Source organism: Ambystoma mexicanum, chromosome 13, assembly GCF_040938575.1.
Source record: "Ambystoma mexicanum isolate Mex_15411 chromosome 13, UKY_AmexF1_1, whole genome shotgun sequence".
NCBI classification, from domain to species: domain Eukaryota; kingdom Metazoa; phylum Chordata; class Amphibia; order Caudata; family Ambystomatidae; genus Ambystoma; species Ambystoma mexicanum.
The window spans coordinates 800,800,593-800,826,619 of record NC_090938.1 but is presented as its reverse complement, the minus strand read 5'-3'; the positions used below and the strand labels follow the sequence as shown (position 1 = coordinate 800,826,619).

At 47.5% G+C, this 26,027-nt stretch overlaps 1 protein-coding gene across 1 annotated transcript in view; it reads left to right on the top strand.

Annotated features, from left to right (window-relative positions):
* Positions 1 to 1,206: 1,206 nt before the first annotated feature.
* Positions 1,207 to 26,027, top strand: part of LOC138522014 (large ribosomal subunit protein uL18B-like) — a 41,256-nt gene continuing 16,435 nt past the window's right edge. Inside the window, exon 1 of the mRNA XM_069635215.1 lies at positions 1,207 to 1,359. Coding sequence (XP_069491316.1) covers positions 1,357 to 1,359 — 3 coding nt within the window. The 5' untranslated portion in view covers positions 1,207 to 1,356. The remainder of the gene's footprint in view (positions 1,360 to 26,027) is intronic.

Here is a 26,027-nt window from a genome sequence, read left to right as displayed (position 1 = left end):
CCGGAGATGCTTTTATCATTTGCACACCACTGCAAGGTGTGTGGGTCCTTCACGGCTGGTGTCATGTACGATAATTACACAATTTCACAGGTTTCTTTAGTAAGAGTGGTTGTATGGAGAGGATACATGTGTAAAAAGTGGTTTCGTACATTCATATTTGGGTACCTGTCTGCTTTCAGTAGGTGACCATTCTACAGATCTTCCCATCGCCCAGGCCTTGCTGACCGGGTCATTGTGGGAGCAGCGATACACTGCGGAAGGTGAACTGTTACAATGTTAATGTATTACGCTAGATCATGCCCGTCTTGTTCGTGGGAACGGGCTTGCAGCGGATCTACCATGGTGCTGCGGAGACAAGGAGGACTGAAACTTTCTGAAGGTGGGGGCCGCGCTGCAGCGCGCTGAGCTCACACCATCTCTAGCAGACAAAAAATGGTTTCTGAGGCCTAGCTAAATTTAATACGTGCGGGCAATGTCTTCAGCAGGTGAGCCATCCACCACCTGGGCCCTGGTGGTAAGGAGGGGACGCCCGATGAGCCATGGTCCTCACCTGGGGTGGAGATGCAGGCCAGGGGGGCGTCCCTTGGACCACCCCTCCCCTACAGCAGTTGTATAGGAGCAATGCAGGGGGTTTTTAATGGTGTTTCGCCCTGGGCACAATTTTGGCTAGAAACTAGCCTGTGTGTTTCTTTGATTTTATTCCTTGCACGGAACTCCTGTTAAAAAAAAAGCACTGTGATCATGTGTACAGGCACTCACATCATTTGCCATTTTATGACCAATTAGTACAGAGCTTGGACGTTTCACTTCTTGGCCATGTGTGAAACATCCAGTCCTGTTTTTTTCCCTTTGGTTTCTTAGCAGTTTTTTCTTTGCCATGTGAAAGATGAGGAAACTACAAGTCCCAGAATTCAACGAAAAAACAGGCCTGGATGGCCTTCTCGTGCATGGCTATGGGAAACTTGAGCGCTCTAGTACCATTATGGCAATGCCTATATAAAAGCCATATATGTTGGCTTTGACAATGTGTGTTCGTTTTGGTAAACCGTCCTTGCTTCTACTGCTTCCCTGTCCTCGGCCAGTGAATACACTTTAGAGCCTGTTATTGGAAATGTTGCAGGAAACCTACTACGATAAAGCAGTTTGTATTGCCGGAAGCGTTTCTGTACGGAAATATTTACAACTCGGCCACAGCAAAGCTCGCGCATGCGTTTTGGATTGGGCAAGATGGCGCCATCCGGCACAGAATCCACTTCCGGCCTGCGCTGAGGGGGCGGGTCCTTTTCCGGCCGTCCACGGCCCGCAGCTGAAGTCGCTACCTGAGGTGTCCCTGGCTGAGTGATTCAAGTACACAAAATGGTGAGCAGTGCGGGTTACTGGAGGGCTACGGGGGGACCAGGATGCCTTGGGGGGCATAGGGTACGTCCCCAGAGGAGGATGGGGGGAGATAGAAAACCGATTGCGCGGACCGAGGACCGCGCGCGCCAGGCGTCATCCTGGTGGGGAGGGACCAGCAAAGAGCAGGCGCTGTAATACAGCAAAGCATTGCAAAGAATTAAACTAAGTACCCTTTTCCCTCCGCCTGCTAGTCCTCGCGCCAGCAAATGCACGATTTTAAACCCATCTGTTCTGTGGCTTAGATGCTATATTCCGCGTTGCGCTCTGTACGTTTCTCTGGGAACCTCGGTGTATTTGTTGAACTTTCATGTGCATATAACCACGATTTCACTTATGTATCTTCACGCTGACAATAAAACGTGTAGGTTTACTCTCAGTCCTGACAAAAGGTGCTATTTTGTCATACATGTCAACTTTCTGTGACCAATCTGTAGGAATCTTAGTTTCAAAAATAGTAATTAGCATAATGTTGAAATCGCAGGAAATTGTCATATCACTTTGACCCAATTAAATGATATCTAGGCGGTAACTAATGAACATGGCTGCCAATTCTTTAGTGTCACAATACTAAATCTTATACTGATTTCTGTACATAATCACAGAATTACCATACTGTCACTCGCTTTAAGTCACAGCGCAGAGGTCAAGGACTGAATGGGCGTAGAGTCTATTTTACGCCACTGAGATAGTGTGATTTACACTTACGTGCTGTACACATGGAATTCTCAACACCTCCCATGACTAATGTAATTTGGCACTTCACCTTCCATGCCAGCCTTTTCTTCATACAAGCTTTTTAAAGTGGACAAGAGGTGGTGGTTCTCCCCTGCTAACTGAATGGGGGAAGGGGAGGTCGAGGAAAGCACACGTGATGGAAAGGGCCAATTACACCCCAACCTCTCCATAGAGCCAGCAGTGGCAGAAACACAGGCGCCGGTCCCTCTAACAAAAAAGTCTAAATGGGCACTATTATGGCATATACGAAATGACAGGCCGCAGAAACATGGAACAATCCTTCTATCAGTAGTTATCTTTAACTGTAGGTAAAACGTGATGGGTGTGTCAGTCTCTGCATACACAACCCCTTTTATCTAGTTTCAACCTTGTGAATATGGCACGTGAGCCACTGCAGAACTTCCCTTCACATGTTCTCTCCACCCAGCAGCAGAACACAGCTTTTCATTCACGGTACTAAAGCAATTAACAAGCAGAAGATGGAAAGAAAACCTGTTATCAGGACTGCACAAGCCCCAGCAGAAGAATGTACATTACAGACAGACAAGTGTACAATGCCGTTTAATAAATAAACAGAGCCATGCATGGTCTCTGAATATCAAAACAATACAACTAATAATGGGATTATCTTCCCATTAATGGGAAGGGTCCGCATTATTTAGAGACATAACCAGAGGTCATGCCACCAAACCCGTAATCCGGCACTTAGTAATGAGAAAGAACCTGTTAACAAGTGCTCTCTCTAGACCCGTAAGGCAACCCATAAACAGGGGCTATAGTGATTTGCTTAAGATCACCTGCTTTGGTGTAGACTGGAAGCCAAGATTTGGACTCAGAACTAATGGTGCCACAGTGAACATTGTAACAAAGTCATCATCTGCCCTTGCTGAGATGGGACCAAGATGGGGCTACTGTCTGCACGGAATGGTGCTCCAGCAAGACAGTTTTTACAAGAGCAGAGCTCTGTCTTGTTCAGGCCCAATTCCTCCCCTGAAGAGGCAGCTTGTACTGAATACAGATCTAAACTGTGATGGCTGACTTTTATTTCGGAGGGGTGATTGAACCCGTGGCCTTATAGGGCGGACTTCGCCAGAGCCAAAATCCATGGAAAATCATGTGCCAGAGGATTGTGGTGGGAATGAGTATTTGTCAGTAAAGGTTCTAATGAGGGTTCTCTAGCATGAAAAGGTTGGTACAACTTAACTTTCAACGGTTTGCATATTAAATAGAACATGTGTGTAAAATATCGACGATAACCTCCAAACATGTGATGCGCGGTAGCAACAACGTGAATGTATTTTTTTAGGTTTCTTGTGCGTGTAAAGCCAGGCATCTGCCTCCATTCGATCTGTATGCAGCAGCTCAATAGCTCCTTCCATTTGCTACCGTTCCCTTGCATAGACAGAGTATATAATGTGACCTGCACATGGGCCTCTAAACAAAACAAAAGGTGCTAATCAATCAGAACCACACGCATTGTTCTGGGTTTGATGCGGAACAATGCTCTGCAGCACACACTAACTACTGCCAGGTTGTGGCCTTACGGGGCGGACTTCGCTAGACACATGTCAAGTGACAACAACCAAAGTATAATGATGTTTCCCTTGATTTGGACATGAACCAGCGTTTCTTTGCAGAGCCGAGCTAGCAAACTGCATGTACTACAGCAGAGGTAAAGCTCAGCTCAAATTCGGAAGACTTAGCTGCTCACCCTGCGAGTGGAGTTGGAAGAAACCTGGCTGGCAACTGAGGCGTGCTGGATTTCACGCGCCGCATCACCACGCTCTTGGCACTGACTGCCTGCAGTGCGGAGGGCAGATAGTGCTGGGGCTGTTGCAGTGCTCTCCTCTCTGGGCCTCAGACAGAGACAGCCAGGCCTGTACATCAGTAGTTGTTGACATGAAAATCGGTAGGCGGTAGGACTGCTTAAAAAGCGGCATCCTACCGCCTAAATCGGTAGCAAGTAGGTTTTGTTGTAGGCATAACTGGGAAAACTCCATGGTGTAAACGTGCACATTCATCCCCAAAGTCATTGGTTGGAAAAAGACAGTTGAAGTAGACCAGCTGCTGGGTTACATTTTACATTGGCAAGAACATGGTAGTTGAAAATAGAACAGTTGTCGGGTTACATAATTAGTATGGTTGCAGCAAGAATGGTAAGTCGAATAGAGTAAGCATATTTGTTGAACAGAAGTGTTTTTCAGGAAGATCGGGTAAGGAGTCTCGTCTTTGATAGATGGAGGGAGAGCATTCCAAAGAGTGGGATCAATAAAGGTAAGCTGGTCCCTCCCGGTCTTTGGTGAATCTGGGCTTTGCAAAGGAGGAGGAAGAGGATCATCTCAGGCTGCAGGGATTGTGTTTTTTTGAAGATGTGCGTGAGGTAAGTGGGTGCAGTATTGTGGCTGCAGCGGTCAGTGATTGAGAGGATTTTAAACTCAATTCCTGCCTTGATGGGCAACCAGTGAGCTTTATGTCTCACTAGAGAGATGTGGTCAGATCTTATTAGGCCCCAGGCAGCTCGAAGGGTGTTATTTTGGATCAATTGTAAGTTAGTTATGTTTTTGGTGGAAGTTCCAGCGAGTATGGCGGCGTAATACTCCAATTTGCTGCCGATAATTCGCCAGAGTAAGGCAGCTGTTTGGGGAGAGGAATTTTTTGGAGTGGTTAATACTTTTTGTGGAGTAGGCGGCGAAGGGGGCAACAGCTTTTACATGTTTAAACATGGCTAGTTCCAATTTTAGGTGAACTCACATGGTTTTGACAGCGCTGTGTTGTTTCCATCAATGGAGAAGGAGGCAACGGCAGGGTGTTTGAGATGGTGTGGGGAACCTATGATATGATATTGCATTTATAAAGTGGCTATACACAAGTGTTCCAAGGCGCGAAATGATGAGGAGCTCTGTCTTGTCATTGGGTGGTGGGTAGCCATACAGGCCTGAATTGTGCTGAAAGTTCAGTTGATGTTAGCTGAGTCGAGGCAGTGATTACCAGTGAGTTGCAGAAGAATTTGCGTGTTGTTGGTGTAGGGGATTTCAAGGCTGTCAAAGTGGTCAAAGAGTGGCTTAGTATACATATTAAACAGGGTGGGAGATGGCACTGATCTTTGAGGGACTCCCGTAACGAACATGGATAGTCAGCCGCTTCTGATCAGGCAAAGATCCTGGAGGATCGTTCACTCAGAAGAGTTATCCAGTTGGTTGTTTCATTGGTAAGTTGAGGGTGGAGGAGAGCTAGTGGCATAGGATATCGTGGTCAACCAGGTCAAAGGCTGGCGGGGGGTCTAGTATGAGGAGGAGGGCACAGTCACCTGCGCCCGAATGGCACCAAGCTGAATCTTAGTCATGGAGCGCAGACGCTGTGCTATATGTTGGTCTAAAGCCAGATTAGCGTGTGCCCAGAAGGGTATGGGCTTCAAGGTAGGGTGGAGTTGTGTGTAGGCTGAGCAGTCCAGTATTTTAAGTAGGTAGGGTACCGTCGTGATGGGCCGGTAGTTTGTGTGGCAGGGTGGGGCTGAGCAATAGTTTTTTGGGGAGGGTGTTGTTCCACGCTTTCTGAATGGATTTTGGCACTATTAGAGTTGAAAGAGGTGTTGGTACATTTTACATCGATCGGAGCGAAGGCTTATGCACACATTTTGATGATATGATGGGCAATTGGAGGTTTGAATATATGGAGGTTTTTAGTCGATTAATGGTAGCGATAACAAGTTGGAGATACAGGGCAGAAGTGGAAAGGAGGCAGGGACGGTGAGCCAGTGGGCCTGTGGCAGGCACAGCATTGCAAATAAGCAAGGATTTTTGAGGATCGTTTTCTCTCTATGGGTTTTGTTCACGAGTGCGGGCTGGACCAGAGAGCACCAGGCTTTGTTGTTAGGAAACCTTTCTGTGGGTGGCACTGGGGAATCCAGCTCTTGGGAGAGTTAAAAAGGTTGTGAGTGTTGGACCTGGCCTCATCGATGCTGGCTTTGGTGGTAACAATGGCAGTTTTATATGATTTGGTGCTTGTAAGAAAGGCCTCCTTATGGGGAGTGGATGTTTTTTTTTCTCTGTTAAGTGTTTGGGCACGTTTAGTTTATGGAGGCTGATTATTCCGTCTGTTAACCAGTTGTGGTTGTTGGATGTCTTTTTTTGTTGTAGTTTTGAAGTGGGCATGCAGGTCTAGGGCGGTGAGGAGGGAGGAGTTGTAAGCAGCGAGGATAGTGGCTGGTTCCGTGCTTTCAGGTATCAGAGCTAGGGAAGCACTGATGGTGGGTTCCATTATTTCTTTGGTAAGTTTGCAGGTGTGAGTGATAGGAGGGTGGTAGCTGTGTTTGGGTTGGTGGGTGTGGTAATGAGGATCAGAATGGTCCATCCAGGGAGCAGAGTCAATTCCTGAGATCATGATGGGCAGGTTCCAGTTCAAGATCCAGTTGATGATCATCAATTTACAAAGCGTGGGGAGTGTGACTGAATGGTGCCGTGGCCTTTTGGTCAGAGGGGTCATTAAACCCTAAGTTGAAGTCTCATAGGAGTAAGATCTTAGTATTGGGTTTGAGTATTGGTGCAATGGGGTGTCAGTTTCAGGTGTGTAAAGGTTGATGATAGAGCAGGATGATGTTCATGGTGATTTGGGGGCTAAGTTAACTTTTGGCGTGGAGGATTTCATATCCTTGTGAAGGGGGCAGGGGTGAGGTCCTGATGGGGACAGGGGTAATAATAGCAACTGCATCTCCTTTGTTGGGTAGTCTGTGCTCGAAGAATAAAGTAACCATCTGTATGGTGAAGGACAGCACGCTCCTGTCATGTAACCATGTTTCAGTAATGGCAAGGTAGAGGTTGTGTTCCAGTATGAGATTGTGTATGTCCGGGGCATGAGCAACACAGCGAGCAAGCGTCGATGAGTGTGAGGTGAGTTGATCGGGATGAGAAGCGTTTAAGGGTGAGGGCTGGCTGGTCTGTGTGGGATGCTGAATGGTAGTGGCGGGTGAAATGGGAGCAGCTGCTCGGGAGGAAGAGAGTTTCTCGGGGGTTTGGTTCCGGGATTGTAGACGTAGTCTAGCCAGCCCTGTACAGGCTAGGGAGCAAGTTCTCAGTGGTTGCATGTCTTCAGCAAAATATTTTTCACTTAAACATTTTTCATCTAATATTTTGCAATGGCATTTTTTTTGTCGAATGCACCCCCCATTTAGCACCCTTAAAAACCCACCCCAAACAATTTGCAAAAAAATGAACCCTTTACCCAACCCAAAAATATATTCGGTGAACGTTTTTTCGTTAGAAAATATTCAATGAAAAAAAGTTTCTTGGTTGGTGACTGTTCTAGAGGTCAGAAGTGTGGTGGCTTTGACGTTGGGGGCGAGTACTCTGGGGAGTGGTGGAGGTAGGGAGTGGATAGTTTCAGGATGGATGTGATACCGGACGGCTGACAGCCGAGGAGCCTGGAGGGCTGGTAAGGTGGACATTTGGGCCGTTGGAGGTGCGAGCCAAAGGGTAGGGCGCTGGCCAAGGGTAGAGGGCATGTTCTCTGTGCGTTTTGAGTTTGGCACGGGGGAGCTTGGGCCAAAGCCAGGCTTACTAGAGATGAGTGGGGGTGCCAGGCAGGTGTGCTTTTGGGCAGATCTGTTTGCTGGCCAGTTCTGGTAGCGTAGTTATTCCAGGTAGGTAGAGGGAACAAGTATGACTTGGTATGCCGCGGCCCCCAGTCCTAGAACTCTTGCTTTACTAGCAACAGGAGTGGTGCGGGCCGGCAGAGGTTGCAAGTGATGAACAACAGGAGTGGAACAGTCAGGCACAGGGTATAGGTGTGCAAGATTTGAAGGTAGGCATACATATCAGGAGGGGGGTCCCATCAACATGTGGCAATGGGGCGCAGGTAACATGGGCATATCATTGGGAGCAGCGCATAGGCAAGGCAGTAAGTAGTGTGCATGCACATAATGGGCGGGTTGTTCGTGAGTGAGTCAATGTGCATGTTAATGACACGCAGGAGATTGGAGACAGAGCCGAAAGACGAGAAGGTCAGGATGCCTCTGAGATGTGGGTTAGCGCCATGAATGCCGGCATGTAGGCACTTTTTGAAGTGTTGGCTGAGGAAACCTCCGGACTGGTGTGGGCAACAGTGCAGACATAAGCTTATAGCAGAAACCCTTATGTTGCGAAGGTGCGTTGTTCGTTGGCACACAAATCAAGGGAATGCAGGGCTGTTAGGGGAGATCGGGTGCAGTAGCAGGGTGCAGAATAGATGCCTTTCCAAGCAGAGGCTGTATAGGTTTGGGTGCAGGATTGGACAATGGGGCACATCAGAGTGACATATCAGGTCAGGGTCATCCATGCAGCCGCATAGAGGACGGGGAAGCAATCTCATCCATGAATTACTGAAGGGTTTGTATCCAGGCCCCGACAGGCCTTGCTTGTAGGTCTTAATGAGCTGGGCCTGCTTGCTCTTGTTGCTGGCAGCAGATGCGTTGTTACTGGGCCAGTCACAGTGGGGCTGAGGCAGAAGCAGTGTATAGGCATGCAGGGAAGGCTCTCCAGAGCACATGGCGGTGGCCATCTTGGAAAAAGTATATTCACCTTGATTTTCAATGGAAGCAGCACAGGTGGGAGCTTCGATTTTGTGCTGGGCAGGGTTTCATCTCAAAATGAGCACATGTGGGCAGTGTTTATTTTTTTTTTTAAGGCAGCGTGTAAGTTCGAATTTAGAAGATTTTTTGGTGTTCAACATGTTGGTCTCCACAGGGCATGCACTTAGGGTGCTGGCACCCTGATGGTGTGGGGATGATGGTTCCTTCCTGGAAGTTGCTGGAAACAGACACTGTGGGTGCTGTGGCCCCGACAGGAATCAGCCTTGCCTTGTCTTTTGCAGTACAATTTCTGTGTTGATGATCAGGTTCTCCCATTTCTACCTGGTTCCGGTGCTACCATCAGATTTACCATTTCCGACCTGTCCTGTTGTTGCCATCAGATTTGCCATTTCTAACCGTTCCCGTTGCTGTCAGAGCTTCATTTTCAACCCATCCAAATGCTCCTGTGGATTCCCCATTTTACAACCTGTTGTCTTGCTGCTCTTGGATTTGCCATTTCCAACCTGTCGTGTTGCTGCCGTAGGAGTTGCCTCTGCCAAACCGTCCTGTTGCTGCAGTCGGAAGTTTGTTTATTTATTTATACAGAGCTCCAGACCCGGGAGTAAATGGTTGCTTAAGGACAGGCTACACGTATACAATATATATAGAATTTACAGTTCTACATTTTAGCGTTAATAAACCACATATACAGTGAGACGTAGTAAGATCGTAACAAGCATTAGAATGGTAAGTACAGTATATACAGTAGTCCTGGTCTTAGTCCCACTTGGGGTTGGTTTTATCCAGTAGCCAGCCAATGACTAGCTTCCTGAACTGTTGAAAAGATTTGGAAGATTTGATATTCAACGGAAGGGTATTCCAGAGTTGAGGGGCGAGGACCATGAAGCTTGAGCCACCCTCTCTTTAAAAGGCGAATCTGGGCACCGTGAGGCAGAGGGTGTTGGAGGATCTTGTGATTCTGGTATTTGGCTTAAAAGTACGTTTATTAGTGAGATAAGGGGGGGGGGGGGGCTGGGTGGTTGAGGTCTTAGAAAGCGAGGCACCGAATTTTTAAATCAATTTTTTGTTGAATGGAGAGCCATTTGCAGAAGATTCTGTTGGGGGGGGGGGGGGTGTGCTCTCTCCTAGGACTGTTTAGTGCTACTCGCAGCACGTTATTTTGGAGAACCTGAAGTTTATTGCCTATACCTTGGTTGGCGCCTAGGTAAAGGCTGTTGCAATAGTCAAGCTTGGATTGTATGAGAGCCCTAGCCAGTGTGAGGCAGCTGTTAGTAGATAGGAACGGTCTGCAGGCTCTAATTAGTTTTCCAGTGTAGGCGGTCGTAGAGGCGGTCATGTTGACTTGTTTAGCTAGGTTGGTATTAGCGTCAAGATAGAATCCTAGGGTTTTCACATGTTTAACTATAGGGATAGTGTTTCCATCGATGATAATGTTGGTGTAGTCGGGGCTGAGTTTCTGTAGGTTGTTGGGAGATCCGACTAGGGGGAACTCCGTCTTCTCATCATTCAGACAGAGGCCGTGTATGGCCATCCATGCCTGAATGATGGAGAATTTTTCGTTAACCCTGGTGACGTCGACATTGTAGTTGCCAGAGATGGTCAGTATCTGGGTGTCATCCGCGTAATTGGTGTAGGTGACACCCAGATGGTCCAGTTTGTCAAAGAGAGGTTTTATAAAGATGTTGTTTAGGATGGGGGAGACACAAGATCCTTGTGGGACACCACAGGTAATGGGAATGGGGTCTGCTGCAGCCGCAGGTGAAAAGACCCTCATGGTTCTGTTGGCTAAGAAAGATTGTAGCCACATGACAGCTGAAAAGTGGGCAGCGGATTAGAGGTGATTACAGAGTATTTTACGGTCGACTAGGTCGAAGGCTGCTGAGAGGTGTAGAAGGAGCAGGATGGCCACTTTGCCTTTATCTTTGATGTCATCGATCTGACTTTTGAGGTCAACAAGGGCAGTTTCTGTTCCATGTTGTGGTCGAAAGCTAGACTGACACAGCCCTAACAATTGATTGGATTCTAAGTAATCCTGAATTTGCAAGTAGGCGACTCCATCGAGGATCTTTAGCAAGAAGGGGACCGTAGTGATAGGCCTATAGTTAGTAGGAATGGCAGGGTCTAAGAATTGTTTTTTTTAAGAGGGGGAACCCCTGACTGTTTCAAATTGTTAGGTATAGAGTTAGTGGAGAAGGATAGGTTTATACGCTTGGAGATGAAGGAGGATAGGTCTCTTGCTGCATCTTTAATGATCTGTGCAGGGCAGCTGTCCCCTTTGCAATTGGAGGGTTTGAGGGATGCTATGATTTTTTGGACTTCCAGTATAGTGACCTTTTTGAATGTGAAGCCAGAAGTGATATGGGTAGGGGTGGATATGCTGGGGGGTGGAGGAGTTACTGCTGGAGAGTTGTAGTCGTTTGGCCTCAATTTTGGTTTGCAGGCAAGTGATTTTGTTGGCAAGGGCCTTTTGGATGCTGGTGCACCAATGTTTGTCTTTCAAACAGGTGTCTGTCGGTGGGTTGGGATTTTCTAATTCCTTCAAAATGGAAAAGAGCTCTTTAGCAGAGGATCCTGCCTTGTCTATTCTCATATTGTAGGCTTCCTTCTTAGTGCAGATTATTTCTTTTTTGTAATGGGCTGAGATGGTCAAGAGATTGGTTTTATTTTCAACTGATGGGGCTGTTTTCCATATGGCTTCCATTTTGGCTTTCTCTTTTCTTAGAGTTTTGAGTTCAGGAGCGTACCAAGAGTTCAGGTGCGCTCTAGGTTTACCCTTACGTAGCTTTTTTGTTTTTTAAACATCTTTTTATTAAGGTCTCATCAGTTACAACATCACTCAGTCAATACATTCCGTGGTCAATTTACAGCAATAGCATCATCACATGGTAAGCAGTTCATCGTTCACATATCTGTTTCGCTGTCTGTAAGCATGTCACATAGATATGTCCTAAAGGGGCATCAGATGTCCTTCGGTCGGCTTGTGGTGGGTTGGGTGAGCACATATTATTCCTCACACTCATTGATGTAGGTTAGTTCTCAGAAGAAAGTGTTCATGGTAGGGGGCTTCAAGCTTTTCCATACTTGCAATATACATTTCTTAGCAATAATGCAAGATGCATTAAACAGTCTTCTGACTTTCTCTGAGCATTTACCGATGTCCCCGAACAGATATTTTTGGGGAGACAAATGCGGAGGAATCTGTGACACATCAGTCAACTTGGCGGCCACCTTCCATGATCCCGCTTGCGGAATCCCACATTTGGGACAATTGCCTGAATCGTCTGGTGTGAATTTAGCAACCTTAGCAGGCGTGTAGTGTAACCTGTTGAGAATCTTGAATTGTATCTGGCGTAGACCCGCGTTGAGGGATACCTTTTTCGTGCGTGCACAATATCTGCCCCATTTGTCGTCTGGTATTTGCATTTCCATATCTGTTTCCCATTTCTCTTCTTTCATCCGGTTGGCCGTGGGAGTGTGGATCTGTATTACCTTATACAATTTGGAGATACCCAGCCCGTCCTGTGTTGTAACCAGTTGTGTGCAAGGGTGAGAAGTGGGTTTGGCAGGGAATGACGGCCAGCATGCTTGATATGCAGATCTCATTCTATAGTACTGTAATATGCGGAGCGGGCCTCTTCTTCTTGTGAATACATCAAGGGTTGCGAACCTCCCCTCTAAATACATATCTCCCACTTTCATCTCTCTGTCGGGGTCCCAGGCCTCCTGTATACTGGTGTCAAATGTAGGGGGGATGTTTGGATAGTTCCAAAGGGGAGTCTCTGGGTTATATGGCACTTCTATTTTCAGTCTTTTAAATATTGTCCCCCCCCCCCCCAGGTCCTGACGGTGCAGCTCACAGGGTCAAATTCACATGCATCTCGGTGTCTTGTATCATAAATGACTGATTTGACATCTGTGGGTGCAGTGGTGTACTCCTCTATCCAGGTGTGTGGTGAATTATCTACATCATACCAGTGCCTTGCGAACTGAGCCTGCGCCACTATACAGTAGAGCTCAAAATCTGGCGCCGCTATCCCCCCTGTTTCATATGGTTCTGTCATCTTTTCCCAGCTGATCCTGGCCACCCCACCGTTACAGAGAAACAACACTGCCATGGACCAAAGCCTGGAGAAGAATTCCTTTCCCGGCCATATGGGGATGTTTACAAATAGGTATAGCAGTTTCGGGAGCACTATCATTTTAAGCATTGAGATTCTGCCGTGCAATGAAATTGGAAGGTGTCTCCAGACCTGTAGTTTGGTATTGATTGTTTGCAGTGCCAGATCATGATTAACCGTATAAAGGGTTTGCTTTTTACCTGAAAACAACACCCCCAAGTATCTAATGTTTCGGTCCGCCCACTTGAGGCCGCATGTCAGAGCGGGGCTTTCCGTGGAAGGGGTGAACGGAAATATTTCTGACTTGGAGTTGTTTATTGTGTAGCCGGAATACTGTGCAAATTCGTTAATATCTGCCATGATGGGGTCAATGTTTTTTTTCGGTTCACGGACATAAAGAAGCGTGTCATCCGAGTACAATGTTATTATTTGGGTGGCTCCTTTCAGTGTTGTGCCCCTGTTATGCCTCAACCGAACTGCAGCTGCCATGGGTTCTATTGTTAAAGCGAAAAGAATGGGAGAGAAGGGACACCCCTGTCTGGTTCCTCTGCCCAGTTTGAACAGCTCAGATATGGTTCTATTTGGGCATAATTTCGCCCCAGGGGCAGTAAATAGCAGTTAGACATACTTGATAAAGTGGGGGCCCACTCCGAATGCCTCAAGCACCAAGAAGAGGTATTCCCAGGAGACTGAGTCAAACGTTTTCTCGGCGTCAAGAGACACTGCCACAGCTTGCTTGTTTGGGTTAATTTGTGCCATTATGCCGAATAACCTATGCAGGCTTAAGGCAGTGGCCCTTCGGGGAATAAACCCACTTTGGTCTGCATGTACCAGCGTGGGTGTAAAGGGTAGCATGCGGTTCGCCAGCACCTTCGCAAATATCTTTGCGTCCACATTTATCAGGGATAAGGGTCTATACGATGCCATATCTTGTGACGGGTGTCTCGGTTTAGGCAATACCGTAATTATAACCTCTCGCATTGTGGGGGGGGCAGTATTAGCTTACCCAGTGCCTCCTCCCATAGTTCCAACATCACCGGGACCAGCTCCTCCCGAAACTCTTTATAAAATTCAGAGCTCAGTCCATCTGAGCCCGCCGCTTTGCCAGATGTGAGCTCCTTGATTGCCTCGGTAAGCTCTTCTGCTGTAACGGGCTGCTCTAGTATCAATTTGCTCTCCTCTGGGAGCTTGGGGAGGTCTAGCGGCGCAAGGTAGTGCCTAATCTCAGAAGGGGATTTCCTATCTCTGTTTGTATAGAGATTTTTGTAATATTTAACAAATTCGTCATTAATTCCTTGTTCACTCGTGATTATTTCATTGTGCGCGGTTTGGATCGCGGCAATCGGGATTGCTTGTTTCTCTTGTTTGACCAAGTTGGCCAACATTTTCCCTGCTTTATTACCCTCACCATATCTGCGCGCCCGGGTCGGGGCTGCCATGTATTGTATTTCCCGCATTGTAACTTGTCAATCTCTAAGGAGTTTATGTATTTTGGCCAGTGTGTCTCCACTATGTGTGTGGCTATAAGTTTCTCCCAGTTTGTTCAATTCCCTCTCCAGTTCCGTGCGTATGCCCTTCAATAGACCAGTGGTTTTAGATATCCAGGCCCCTCTCGCCCAGACTTTAAAGGCTTCCCATACTGTTGATATCTGGGCTACCGACCCAACATTGTCTGTAAAGAAGTTCGCGATTTCCTCATGTAGGGTTTTGACAACATTTGGGTCCCTAAGTATACCTCTAGGCATCCTCCATCTTCGCGCCGGTCTAGGGGCCTCTTTCAGTATAATCTCCAGTATAACCGGGGAGTGGTCCGATAGCGTACGGGGCAAGATATCACAATTTTGCAGCGCTGGTGCCATGTCTGAGGACACAAACCAATAATCTATACGTGACTCACTGTCATGCTCAGAGGAGTAGAAGGTATGCCGTTTGCTGGTTGGATGGAGTACCCTCTAGGCATCAATCAGGGACAATTGCAAGAGGATCTGTTTCAAGGTCAATGCTACTCTGGGAGGTGGCCTGTTCCCTTTGGAAGATCTATCCAGGGCTTGGTCTATCGCAACATTGAAGTCTCCCCCCATATAACAGTGGTCGCATCATGATTAGCAAGGATCTCGAGGATTTGGAGGTAAAAATCAGGGTAATCTAAGTTGGGGCCATAGGTATTCACCAATGTTATTTGTTTCCCCGCGATTTCCCCCCCAGACCAGTACATATCTTCCCATTGGGTCCGCTAAGTGGCCCTTTGCAAGAAAGCCCAGCGAGTGGTGTATGAGGGGGCACACACCTCTGGACTGTGAGGAGTAATTGGTATAGTATTGCAGTTTACCCCATTTAGCCAATAAGTTATCATTAACCAATTTCTGTGCGTGCGTTTCTTGCACCATCAGTATGTGTGGCCCATGCCTGGTGACATAGTTGCCTACCTTCCTGGCTTTCATTGGATTGTTTAGGCCTCGGACATTCCATGACATTAGTCTTATTTTTAACCCATCACCCATTTTCCAATGCGAACGTATTGTAGCTTACTGTAGCAACCCTGATTATGCAATTTATTAACATCTGAGTGGCGTCGGCAAGACCATGTTTCAGTTAACACACGACTTTCAAACATACTTGCTATTCCCCGAGATTTAAACTCGTCTGGGTGGTTGCAATTGTACAAAACATCCCCACCCTCCACCCACATCCTCTGCCCCAACGATGGACGTTGCATCACGAGGCTACCCGACCAGCTCACGGCCCGCTTCTCAGTATTTGGGGCCCTCATGGGGGCCAAGCAGTTCCAAAACCAGAAGGATACTTGCATGTGTTGGGTTACGTAGCTGGGTTCAGTCTGCATCTGCAGGTGGGTGTCTCCCGTTCTGGTCCAGTCCGCGACCTTTAGGAGGCAGCGGAATGGTGGCCTCCACATAGGCCTGGGCTGCGGCAGGCGTCTCAAAGAAGTGTGCCCTTCCTCCGTATTGGATTCGTAACTTGGCTGGGAATATTAGTGCATATGGGACTTGTCTTGCTCTTAGAAGTTTTTTAACGGGCGCATATGAACTACGACTCGCCTGGACTCCAGCGGCAAAATCCGGGTATATGTGTGTACGGTTTTCCTCGTAGTGTAGTGTCCCATGCTCCCGTGCCAGTCGAAGGATCGTGTCTCTGTCCCTATAATTGAGCATTTTTGCAATTATCGTGCGGGGCGGCGCTCCAGGTTTCGGCACCGGGGCCAGTGTGCGGTGTGCACGTTCAACTAAGAAGTGATCGGAGAGGGAGTTTGCTCCAAAAAGGGTTTGGAGGAGTGCCTCAACTCGTGTTTCTGTTTTGTCTTTGCCGAATGACTCCCGAACCCCAACTATGCGTACGTTGTTCTTGAGCGTGATTCCAAATCCTTGCATTTGTTCTGCAGCCTATTCAAGTTCTCTCTGAGCTAAGCAATGTCTTGGTCATGTCGTGCGACTGTGTCTTCCGTTGTTCCAAGTCTATTCTCTGCCTCTGTTAGTCTCAGGTCTTTATCAACTCTGGTTTTCAGAGTCCCTATGGTCGTTATTTCGTCCAGTTTCACATTCAGGGATAAAAAGCCACTTTGGACTATATTGGTCAGGTATTCAACCCTGTCTCCGTTCTCCACACTCGTCACAGGATTAGTTGTTGGCGTTGGTTCCATCTCGCTGCCCCCCGCCTGGCTGCTAGTATATGAATCCATTGGCCCTTTCTTCTTAGCTCCTGCTCCATCAGCCATCTTGTCTTGCTTCCTCATGTCCCCCATGCCCCTGTAGTCGTCAGTTCACTGACCTGTGGATTCGGGTGTACAGGCAGCCCCCGGTACTTCGAGGTCCACACGTGTAGCTTCAAACGCAGCCAAATCGCAAGCCAAGGCTCAATGACCCATACACCGGGGTCGCTGGAGAAGTTAGTCAGGGATATATCCGCCTCACCTTGTCCCCTCAATGTGTCCGCCTCACAGGCCAGCCCTCTGCGTAAAGTTTGTAGGGATCTCTGCACCCCCTGCTACCTTGTCGCACTCCCGCAGGGAGTCGGGCCGCCCAGCCGTCACTCGGCTCGCCGTACAGCTCCAGTGGTCAAGCGGGGGCCTTAGGGGGCTGTGCTGGGTGTCCGCCTTGCCTGAGGTGTGTGTCGTGAGGGCAGGGTCTGACTCTCCTCTAGCCGCAGGTTTCCAGCAGCGTGGTGTGGGAGCCGCCGCTCATCGGGTGGTCGCGACGTCAGACCGTTTCTCCGTGGCTGGGTCTGGTGTAAGTATGAGAGGGAGAGGGGAGCTGGCCGCTCAAGTTGGGTTGCTCCGCCGCAGCTCTGGTCGTTTTTCACAGGCTTCGCTCTCTATGGCCCTTTGGCTAGAGTGTCAGCGGCTCTCAGCAGTATTCTTCTGGTTCCTGGGGTCGGCGCGCACCACAGCTCCACCCCGCTCGAACCGCCGAGCTGTGCATCTCCGCAACCAAAGCCCCACTCGTTCCAGGATTTTCAGTGCAGATGCTGCTACCCTTGACACACGTTCTGGGGTGCTCAGCTCCCCGTTGTGGGCTCCGAAACAGGATCAATTTAGTCAACAGATGATTCTCGGGCCGGAGCGTTCTGATCAGGCAGCCTTCTCCGAACGTGCGCGACAGCACCCCCCCTTACTTAGCTTTAATGGGGCCACGGCGTAAATGGCGTTAGTCATGGCGTCATTGTAGGTACTGACTAGGAGGTTGAGGTCAGCAGTGACTGGAAGCGAGTTGAGGACAGGGAGAACCAGTGGTATGAGGGTATCTGCCGTAATGTTGCGCTTATTTCTAGTTAAGCATGGTGGCCCCTGAGGGCACTGATTGGGATTAGGGTTATTGATGCTGATGTTGAATGGTATGAGGAGATGGTCTGTCCATACAAGAGGTTGGGGTGTTTTGCATATGATGTTACAGTTATGGGCTACGACCCAATCAATGGTTCTACTTTTCTGATGGGTAGGTAGTATGATGACTTGAGTATAGTCATGCTCCGATAGGGCATTAGCGAGGGAGGAGGCATGAATGTCGTTATGGTCGTTGTACCCTAAATTGAAGTCTCCTAGAATGATATTTTGTGAATGAGGTTTGCAATTATCGGCTATAAGAGAGGTGATGTCTTCCTCGAAGGTGCCTGTGGGACCTGGGGGGGGTCTGTATATTAGTTGCAGGGTAATTGTACTCTTGGGAGTTGTTTGTATTTTGATGGTGAGATGCTCGCACGGTTCTAATGGGAGGGAGGTGATGGATCTGAGGTCGAGTGAGGATTTGAAGATGAATGCTACGCCTCCTCCTCGAGCGTTGGGTCTATCTGCTCTAAGGATAGAATAATTATTGGGAACAGCAAGGGTTAGGTAGGGCCCTGCTGCTTCATGTAACTAGGTTTTAGTGGTAGCAAGGAAGTCAAGATCTGCTGAGGATATCGGCAATTTCAGTGGGATGAGCAACAAGGGATCTGACATTGAGTAGGGCTCCTTTTAGATATGCAGTGTTAGTAGTGTTGGTTCTATTCTTATTAATATCCTTAAACATAGGTATTATAGGCGACTTGGTAGGTGTGGTGTGTAGCCTAGAGCCAAGTCTGTTGTTGCGGGTGAGAAGGTCAGGGTTGACTGTGGGCATGAGTCCTGGTCGTTTGGGCTGGTTAGTGATGGTATCAGAGTTGTTATCTTCGGTGGTGTTGGAATGTTAAGTGGGTTGTTAGCTGGAATGTTAACTGATGTGGCGCTAATTTTAGCAGTGTGATGCCTGTAGACAGTATGGGGGAAAGGTGGTAGGATAGGCAAGAAAGGTGTGGGACAGGGGATGGGGTGGTGTCTTGGGCAGCCGAGTTTGGCTAGTCCATTGCTAAATGATATGAAGCTGTTTCCGCTGCATGGTGTGTTGTTGTTCAGGACACAAAAAGGGAACATGATGAAAATGAGCCAGGGGAACATAATTGTGAGTACAAGGTAGTCTGGGCTATTAAACTAAGGAGGGTTAGGACACTGTGGGCTAGGTGCTGGCAACTAGGCACAATAAGCCACATAGGTTGAATCTATTTGGCTAGCACAATGTGAAAGTGGGTTCGTTCAACTAAGTTATCACAATGCAAGAACAGGCTATTTCAACTTGGCTGTGGCAGTGCAAGAATAGGCTATTTCAACTAAATTATCACAATGCAAGAATAGGCTGTTTCAACTTGGCTGTGCAAGAATAGGCTATTTCAACTTTGCTGTGGCAGTGCAAGAATAGGATATTTCAACTTTGCTGTGGCAGTGCAAGAATAGGATATTTCAACTTTGCTGTGGCAGTGCAAGAATAGGATATTTCAACTTTGCTGTGGCAGTGCAAGAATAGGCTATTTCGACTTGGCTGTGGCAGTGCAAGAATAGGCTATTTCGACTTTGCTGTGGCAGTGCAAGAATAGGCCATTTCGATTTTGCTGTGGCAGTGCAAGAATAGGCCATTTCAATTTTGCTGTGGCAGTGCAAAGCTGAATACAAGAGTGTCAGAGTTAGTCCAAAGCGCATGTTCAGTGGTGGTCTAGGGAAGGTTCAGATCACTGGCAGCAGGGGATGGGTAGTGGTAGGGGGATGAGCGTCACGTTTCCTCTGTTGGTTGAAGATAAGGTATGGGAAATCCAGGGGTTGTGGCCCTCAGCACGACAGCGTAGACAGGCTCGAGACAGGCACTGTACCTGCACGGTGTGCCTGAGTGGGTGGGCTGGCTCGAAGCCTGCCGGTTTGTGACTTTATTCAACACATTGTTGCCGTCGCTGGGATTTGCCTTTTTTTGACACATCCCATTGCCTTTTCTGACTTGTCCTGTTGCTGATGTCATGAGTTGCCTTTTTCGTCCTGTTGCCGTCGGGAGTTGCTGTTTCCAACCCGTTGCATTGCTGCTGTCATGCCCAATTTCTCCCTGGCACACCTTTGTCACCCGATGAAACATTTCTACTTACTGTTGGTTGCCATTTGCTATTGCTATCACTTGACGTCCCCTTTTTGCTCTGGTTCATGCACCTTTGTGGTGCTTATCGATTGCTGTTAGCTGCTGCACCTTTTTCTGTTTTGGTCCAGTATTTATAACTGATGCTCATTGTCCACTGTGTCCTATTTCTGGCGGTGGACAAAATCTTATTGCTGGTCTATGCTGGTCTATTGCTGTTATGATTGACCAAGTTCTTTGGTTGGTGCATTGCTGTCATAATTTAGTTATTAGGTTTAGATTGGTTACGTGTAAAGGAAAGGGAGTAGGATAAGAACTTGGTACATACACAATGAGTGCAAACCCTAGCAGGGAGATAAACCAAGATCAAGAGGGCACTGGGGGTTTGTGGAAGCAGTTATGTTATTTTGCATTTATATAACGCCTTATATACCATTGATATGGTCTGAAAGCGCTGGTAGGTTGAAAGTCCTTGGGAACCAAGTTCAGATCAGTAGAGAGAGTAGGGAGGTGCGTGTGGTGGTTGAGAGATCGGGAGTATGTGTTAGTTCTGGCAGGATTTATCCGGACCGAGTGTGGCTGCGTTAGGCCTGAGAACGCCTGGCGGGGGGGGGGGGTGTAACCAGCAGTGTTTACTTAGAATGATGTGGAGTGAGTGGCGGATGTTGGTATGAGAACAGTTGTACCGAATAGTATCTCTGTTCTAGTTTAGTGGTGATGTAAAGGAGAGAGTAAGCATGGCGGTATGATATGATGGGTTATATGCTCTTTCAAATGTTCTCTGCATTCCATGCCATACTATATACGTCACGCAATTATATGCGCTCCAGTCCGTTCCGGGCACTCCTATCCTCTCTGTGCACCCCAGTCTGCTCCACACACTCAGGTCCGCTCCACGCACTCATGCATTCCATTCCGTCCCGCGCGCTCTTGTCTGCCCCACGCATGCACTCCTGTTTGCCCCATAGTCTAAGCATTCAGTAGCTCTACGTACTCGTCCATTCTACGCACTCGTCGGTACTGGATGCAATCTGTGCTCGTTCCTCCGCTCGCTCCAGGCACTCGTTCTTTAAACCCTCACACATACCATGCATTCACCTGTTTTACACACTCAACCCCTCTACGTACCCCTTTTTTCATAAGCACTCATTCGCTCATATGCACTCGTCTGTTCTATATATTTGCTGGCCCTACCCACTAGTCTGTTTTATGTGGTCTTCCACTCTACACATTCTTCCGCTCCGCTCATCCATCCCGCTCTGCTCGTTCATCCGTTCCCCGCACTCTGCATGCATTCCCCATTCATCCGTTCTACATGCTTATCAGTTCTACGCACTCACCCGGTCTGTGTAACTCATCCCCTCTAGGCGTTTGTCCGCTTTATCCCCTTGCATGCACTACACCTTCATCTGCTCTACGCAATCGCCTGCTCCCCGCGCGTATCCGCTCCCTGCACCCATTCGCTCTATGCACTTGTGCTTTTCACGCATTCAACGGCAATATCCTGATCCATAAATTCATCTCTATACTCTTCTGTTTTGTACATTTGCCCGGTCTGTACATTTGCCCGGTCTGTACATTAATTTGCTCCAGCGATCTACACACTCCCGTACTCATCCGCCGCTATCCACACTAATGCCTATACTCATCTGTTCTACACACAAAACCGGTTTATGCTCATCCGCTCTACACCCCAGCCGCTGCTCTACACACACCTTCGATTTCCACTCATTTGAACTATATAGTCATCTGTTCATCCACTCATGCATTTGTCCACTAAGCGCATTCATACTTTCTACCTGCTTCATCCATTCTATTTCCTCCACGCCATTCGCTTCGTTCACTCCTCATGCATTATATCCATTTCAGGAGTTTAAATCTCTTTACCGTATCCGTATGATTTACTCTTATTAAACATTTCATTGCTTTGATCTACTTTATTAGTTTGATTCCGTTTGTCCTAATTTATATGGGTTATTAGCTATCAATTTCTCGCATCAGGTAGTTTGTTGGATCGGTGTTATTGAGATGCTGTTAGTCTGTTTGGGTTAGTTTGGTACGGGTTGATTTTGGGGGAAGAGCCAGGTTTTCAGCAGTTTGCGGAAAGACGTTAAATCCTCAGTTAGGCGGATGTCGGGTGGGAGTGAGTTCCATAGCATGGGGGGGACAAGGCTGAGAATGATGATCCGCCTAACCTGACTGAGTTTCTTTGGTATGACTAGGAGGCCGGCTGAGCCTTGATCTTAGGGTGCGTGGGGGGTGATAGGGTTTTAGCTTGTCTTGAAGATATTGACGTCCGGTTTTATGCAGTGTTCGATGGGAGATGCATAAGGTTTTGAAAGTCACTCTTCGGGCTACTGGAAGCCAGTGCAGCGTCTTAAGGGCTGGCGAGATGTGGTCTCTCGTGCCGAGCGCAAGTAGCAATTTGGCTGCCGCGTTTTGTGCTCTTTGGAGTTTATTCAGTTGGTAAACGTGGACTCCGAGGTATAAGGGGTTTGCGTAGTCCAGTCTTGATATAACGATTGATTGGACAGCGAAGAGTTTGTTGGGAAAGAAGAGATATGGACAAATGCGCCTAAGGGTTTTAATTTGGTAGTGGCAGGACTTTGAGACATTGTTGACTTTGCGCGAGAGTGTTAGGTCAGAGTCAAGGGTGCATCCAAGATTTTTCACTGAGTTGGAGGGGAGGGGGTGAGTTGCCCATGGCGGATGGCCATGGTAGTGGGTGCGGAAGAAGTTCTGAGTTGCCACATAACTTGATTTTCGTTTTGGATGGGTTTAACAAGAGGTGGCTTTGGGTCATCCAGAGTTCTATGTCAAGGAGGCCAGGTCAGGCCGGGAGTTGGGTTTTGAGTTCAGGAGTTTTAGAATTAGTTGAGTGTCGTCGGCGTAGTTGTAACACAGGATGTTGTGTGAACGAATTATTGGTGGGAGGGTGATCAAGTAGAGATTGAACAGGGGGGCGGATAGGCATGCTCCTTGTGGGACTCCCGTGTCTACTGGTCGGGCTTGGGAGGTATAGGTGGAGAGTATAGTTATTTGATACCCATCTTTGAGGAATGAAGCTATCCATTTAAGAGCGGTTCAATGAATTCCTAGGGAGTGGAGGCGGTCTAGGAGGATTGAGTGGTTGATGGTGTCGAAGGCAGTGGATGAGTCAAGAAGGATTAGTGCGGCACATCCCGCTGAGTTTGCCGTCATTTTGAGGTCATCACAGATTGAGGTTAGGGTGGTTTCAGTTCACTACAGATGGCACTACACTGCATCACCCTACACTCCCCAAAGACGCACATCATATTTGCCTCAATTCCAACACCAGCCCCTTAAACGGCCGCCAATTCGTCTTGGCCACTCACTGTTGCCAGAACCAACCCAAACTTTACAGAATTCCACCCACAAAACACTTCTCGTGCGCAGTGCAGCAGATTGGACTGTCTATTCCTCTACGCATACGCACCCCTCAATTCTTCGACTTTGCAAAAAGCACCCTTTTCAACCATCATAGATCCGGCTCCACCTATGCTCACCACTCTTTGAGCAAAATAAGCAATTTTAGATTCCAACTACTGGTCTAAAAATCCAATCCCAACACCACATCTCTTCTACCACTTAGTTCTGTATTCCAAAGGAAAGCACACCCTGCTCCCAGCCATCACCTGTTCAGCACAACTCCCAGCTTAAACTCCAACTAGTGACAAAAAGAGCCCCCAAAACACTGCCCCCGCATGCAACCTAAATGTTGGCCCCCCTCAGCTGGATTGTGCACTCAGGACCACTATATAAAAGATATGTCTGCCCATCGCCGCTGGGACTGCTCATACAATGCCATGTTATGGTTGTATCCAGTATTCGCCAAGCCATTTTGTACCAAATGTTTGCCATGAAAACGAAAGGGGGGGTTTGGGTGCGGCAATGTGATATGGGGGCAAGAGGGTTTTGCCACATAGAACAAATAAGGCACCTTTGCCTACCTTGAAAGTATTTTATTTGAAATGCCAAGTTTCTCAATAAGTACTAAAAATACAAGTTCAGGGGTCCCTTTCATTGACTGGCAATCGTCTGGTACAGTGGAGGCGGAATGATATAAAAGTTACATACCAATGGTATATAAGGTGCTATATAAATGCAAAATAACATAATGATCACACCAAAACAAAAAATTAAATCACAGGAAGCGCATGGAACCTCGACAGACTAAGATCAGTGGTGGTGGATGATGCAGAATGCAACTGCCAAGTGAAACCCAGATGTTAGCTTTCCAAGGTGGCTCCTTCATGACACTGCACAAAAAGCGTCACCGTGGTGCAGGCATTAGCAGTCGGGTCGTTGCAAGCACATGTAGCATACTGTCCAATACAAGGATAACCCAATCGATTTAACTTAATGAATAGTTACCTGGACGGCTGCGGCTTCTGGAGTATGAGCGCTGACGTCTATTGCGGCTTTATCTTCCACCAATCGTATCTTTCGGCCGTTTACTTCAGTACCATCCAGTTTATCCAATGCGCGCCTCATATTAGAGTAGGACTTGAACTCAATCACACCCTCATTCTCTTTAGATTTATGCGCATCAGCATAAGTCACTTCTCCTGCTTGGCGCAAATAATCCTTCAGATCTTGCCAGTTGAACCAGGTTAGGAAACCCACAAAGAAGAATACACAGCAGTTGAGTCCTGGGGATTTCTTTAGCCCAGTTTCTGTGCTGGTCTATTGCTGTATTTTGAAACGCCAACTACCTGTAAGTCCATTGCTGTCACCTTATTCACCATTTATGTGATTTCAATAACAGTCACGTGATGCACCATTTCCAACCTGTACCATTGCTGTTGCCTCACACGCTATGTTCTCCAGGTACATTATGATGATTGGCTCCACCATTCCTGTGTTGTCATCTGATGCACCATTTTCAGCGTTGTCATTCACATTAATCAATGCATCTTTTTATCACTGACTTTCTTACAGAACATGGCTCGTGCATGATTGGGATTCCATAATTTCTGATTCCTTCATGCTTTCCATTGTGTGGAGGCCTGTTTGTGGGGTTAGATTTACAAACGGAGACTACGGCCCACATTGACAAATGGGGCTCATTTTCGGCCCTCTGTAACATTAATGAAAGAAGTAAAAGCCCTGTATAAGGCAAATGCTGGGGATCCCTATGGAGCATTGCAAACGCTGCCTGTCGTGTGTACACACCCTCACCTTTTGCACTCTGCCGTGCAAATGAGAAGTCTGTGGCCTGGGACCTGGCTACGTGTAAGTAACCAGTCCCTGCAACAGAGTTACCGGCTCATACAGAGTTCAAAAATCAGATTGGATGAGCAGGAGCTCAAATCAGCTCCTTGTTATCTGGCATCACCCGGTAGGCAGGAGCCATCACCGGAGTGCCAGGAGCGAGTACCTAGTGCACTGCAAATCTAACTTCCACATCAGATGTACACTTTAACTTGTGGCCCATTATGTATGATCCATTATATTTAAATCGGTCCTAGATGTGTCCCATTTCTTTTCTATTTGCATTCACGCGTGAGAGATCTTGGGTACAGGGGATTTTGCAATAGAGATAGTATTACTGGCACGCCCTATTTTGACACCCATTTTCGAGTTAGGAAAAACAGCTGTGATACTCTGCAGCTTCCACTAGATGTCGGCATATGCATAGCATGTGAATCTAAGCAGATACAAGCACCAGAAATATGATTACGGTGAGTAATTATTCCACATTCATGTTGGTGAGGCAACAGTTGGTCTGGGGAGCTAAAAGTAGCTCCTGGTAATTGTTGGTTTTAAGCTATGCAGGCTCTCCAAGGGTAAAATCGGGAGCTAAATTGCTCCCTGAAATTTTAAACCATGTCCTAAATAATTAGCTCTATGTTTACTTGTGATAATATAACCAATGTGCCCAGAGACCGGTGTTTTGGCTTCTCAAGCCAGCACACCTCCCTTCCAAGTGTTCTGTGGTTAGGCCTAGGTTGTGGGACTTTCATAGGCCTTGCGATGATTATTCAGTGATATACCATCAAGATGGTGGTAGTAGTGATTGGGTGTGAGTTAGAAAGGTTGAAGCTACATATTGGGACATACGCCCATGGACATGTTGTCTAGTATATGATATATTTTATTTATATCGTGCCCATACACAGATGTTTCAGAGCGTGACCAGGCAAAGGGAGGGGGAGCAGGGGAGAAAACAAAAACAAACTATCTTACTAGGCCCAGTGACATTGAGAATGTGCAAGTGCATGGGAAAGGGGGAAAGTGCAACAGAAAAGGTAGGCGGGCAAAGAAGTGCAAGGC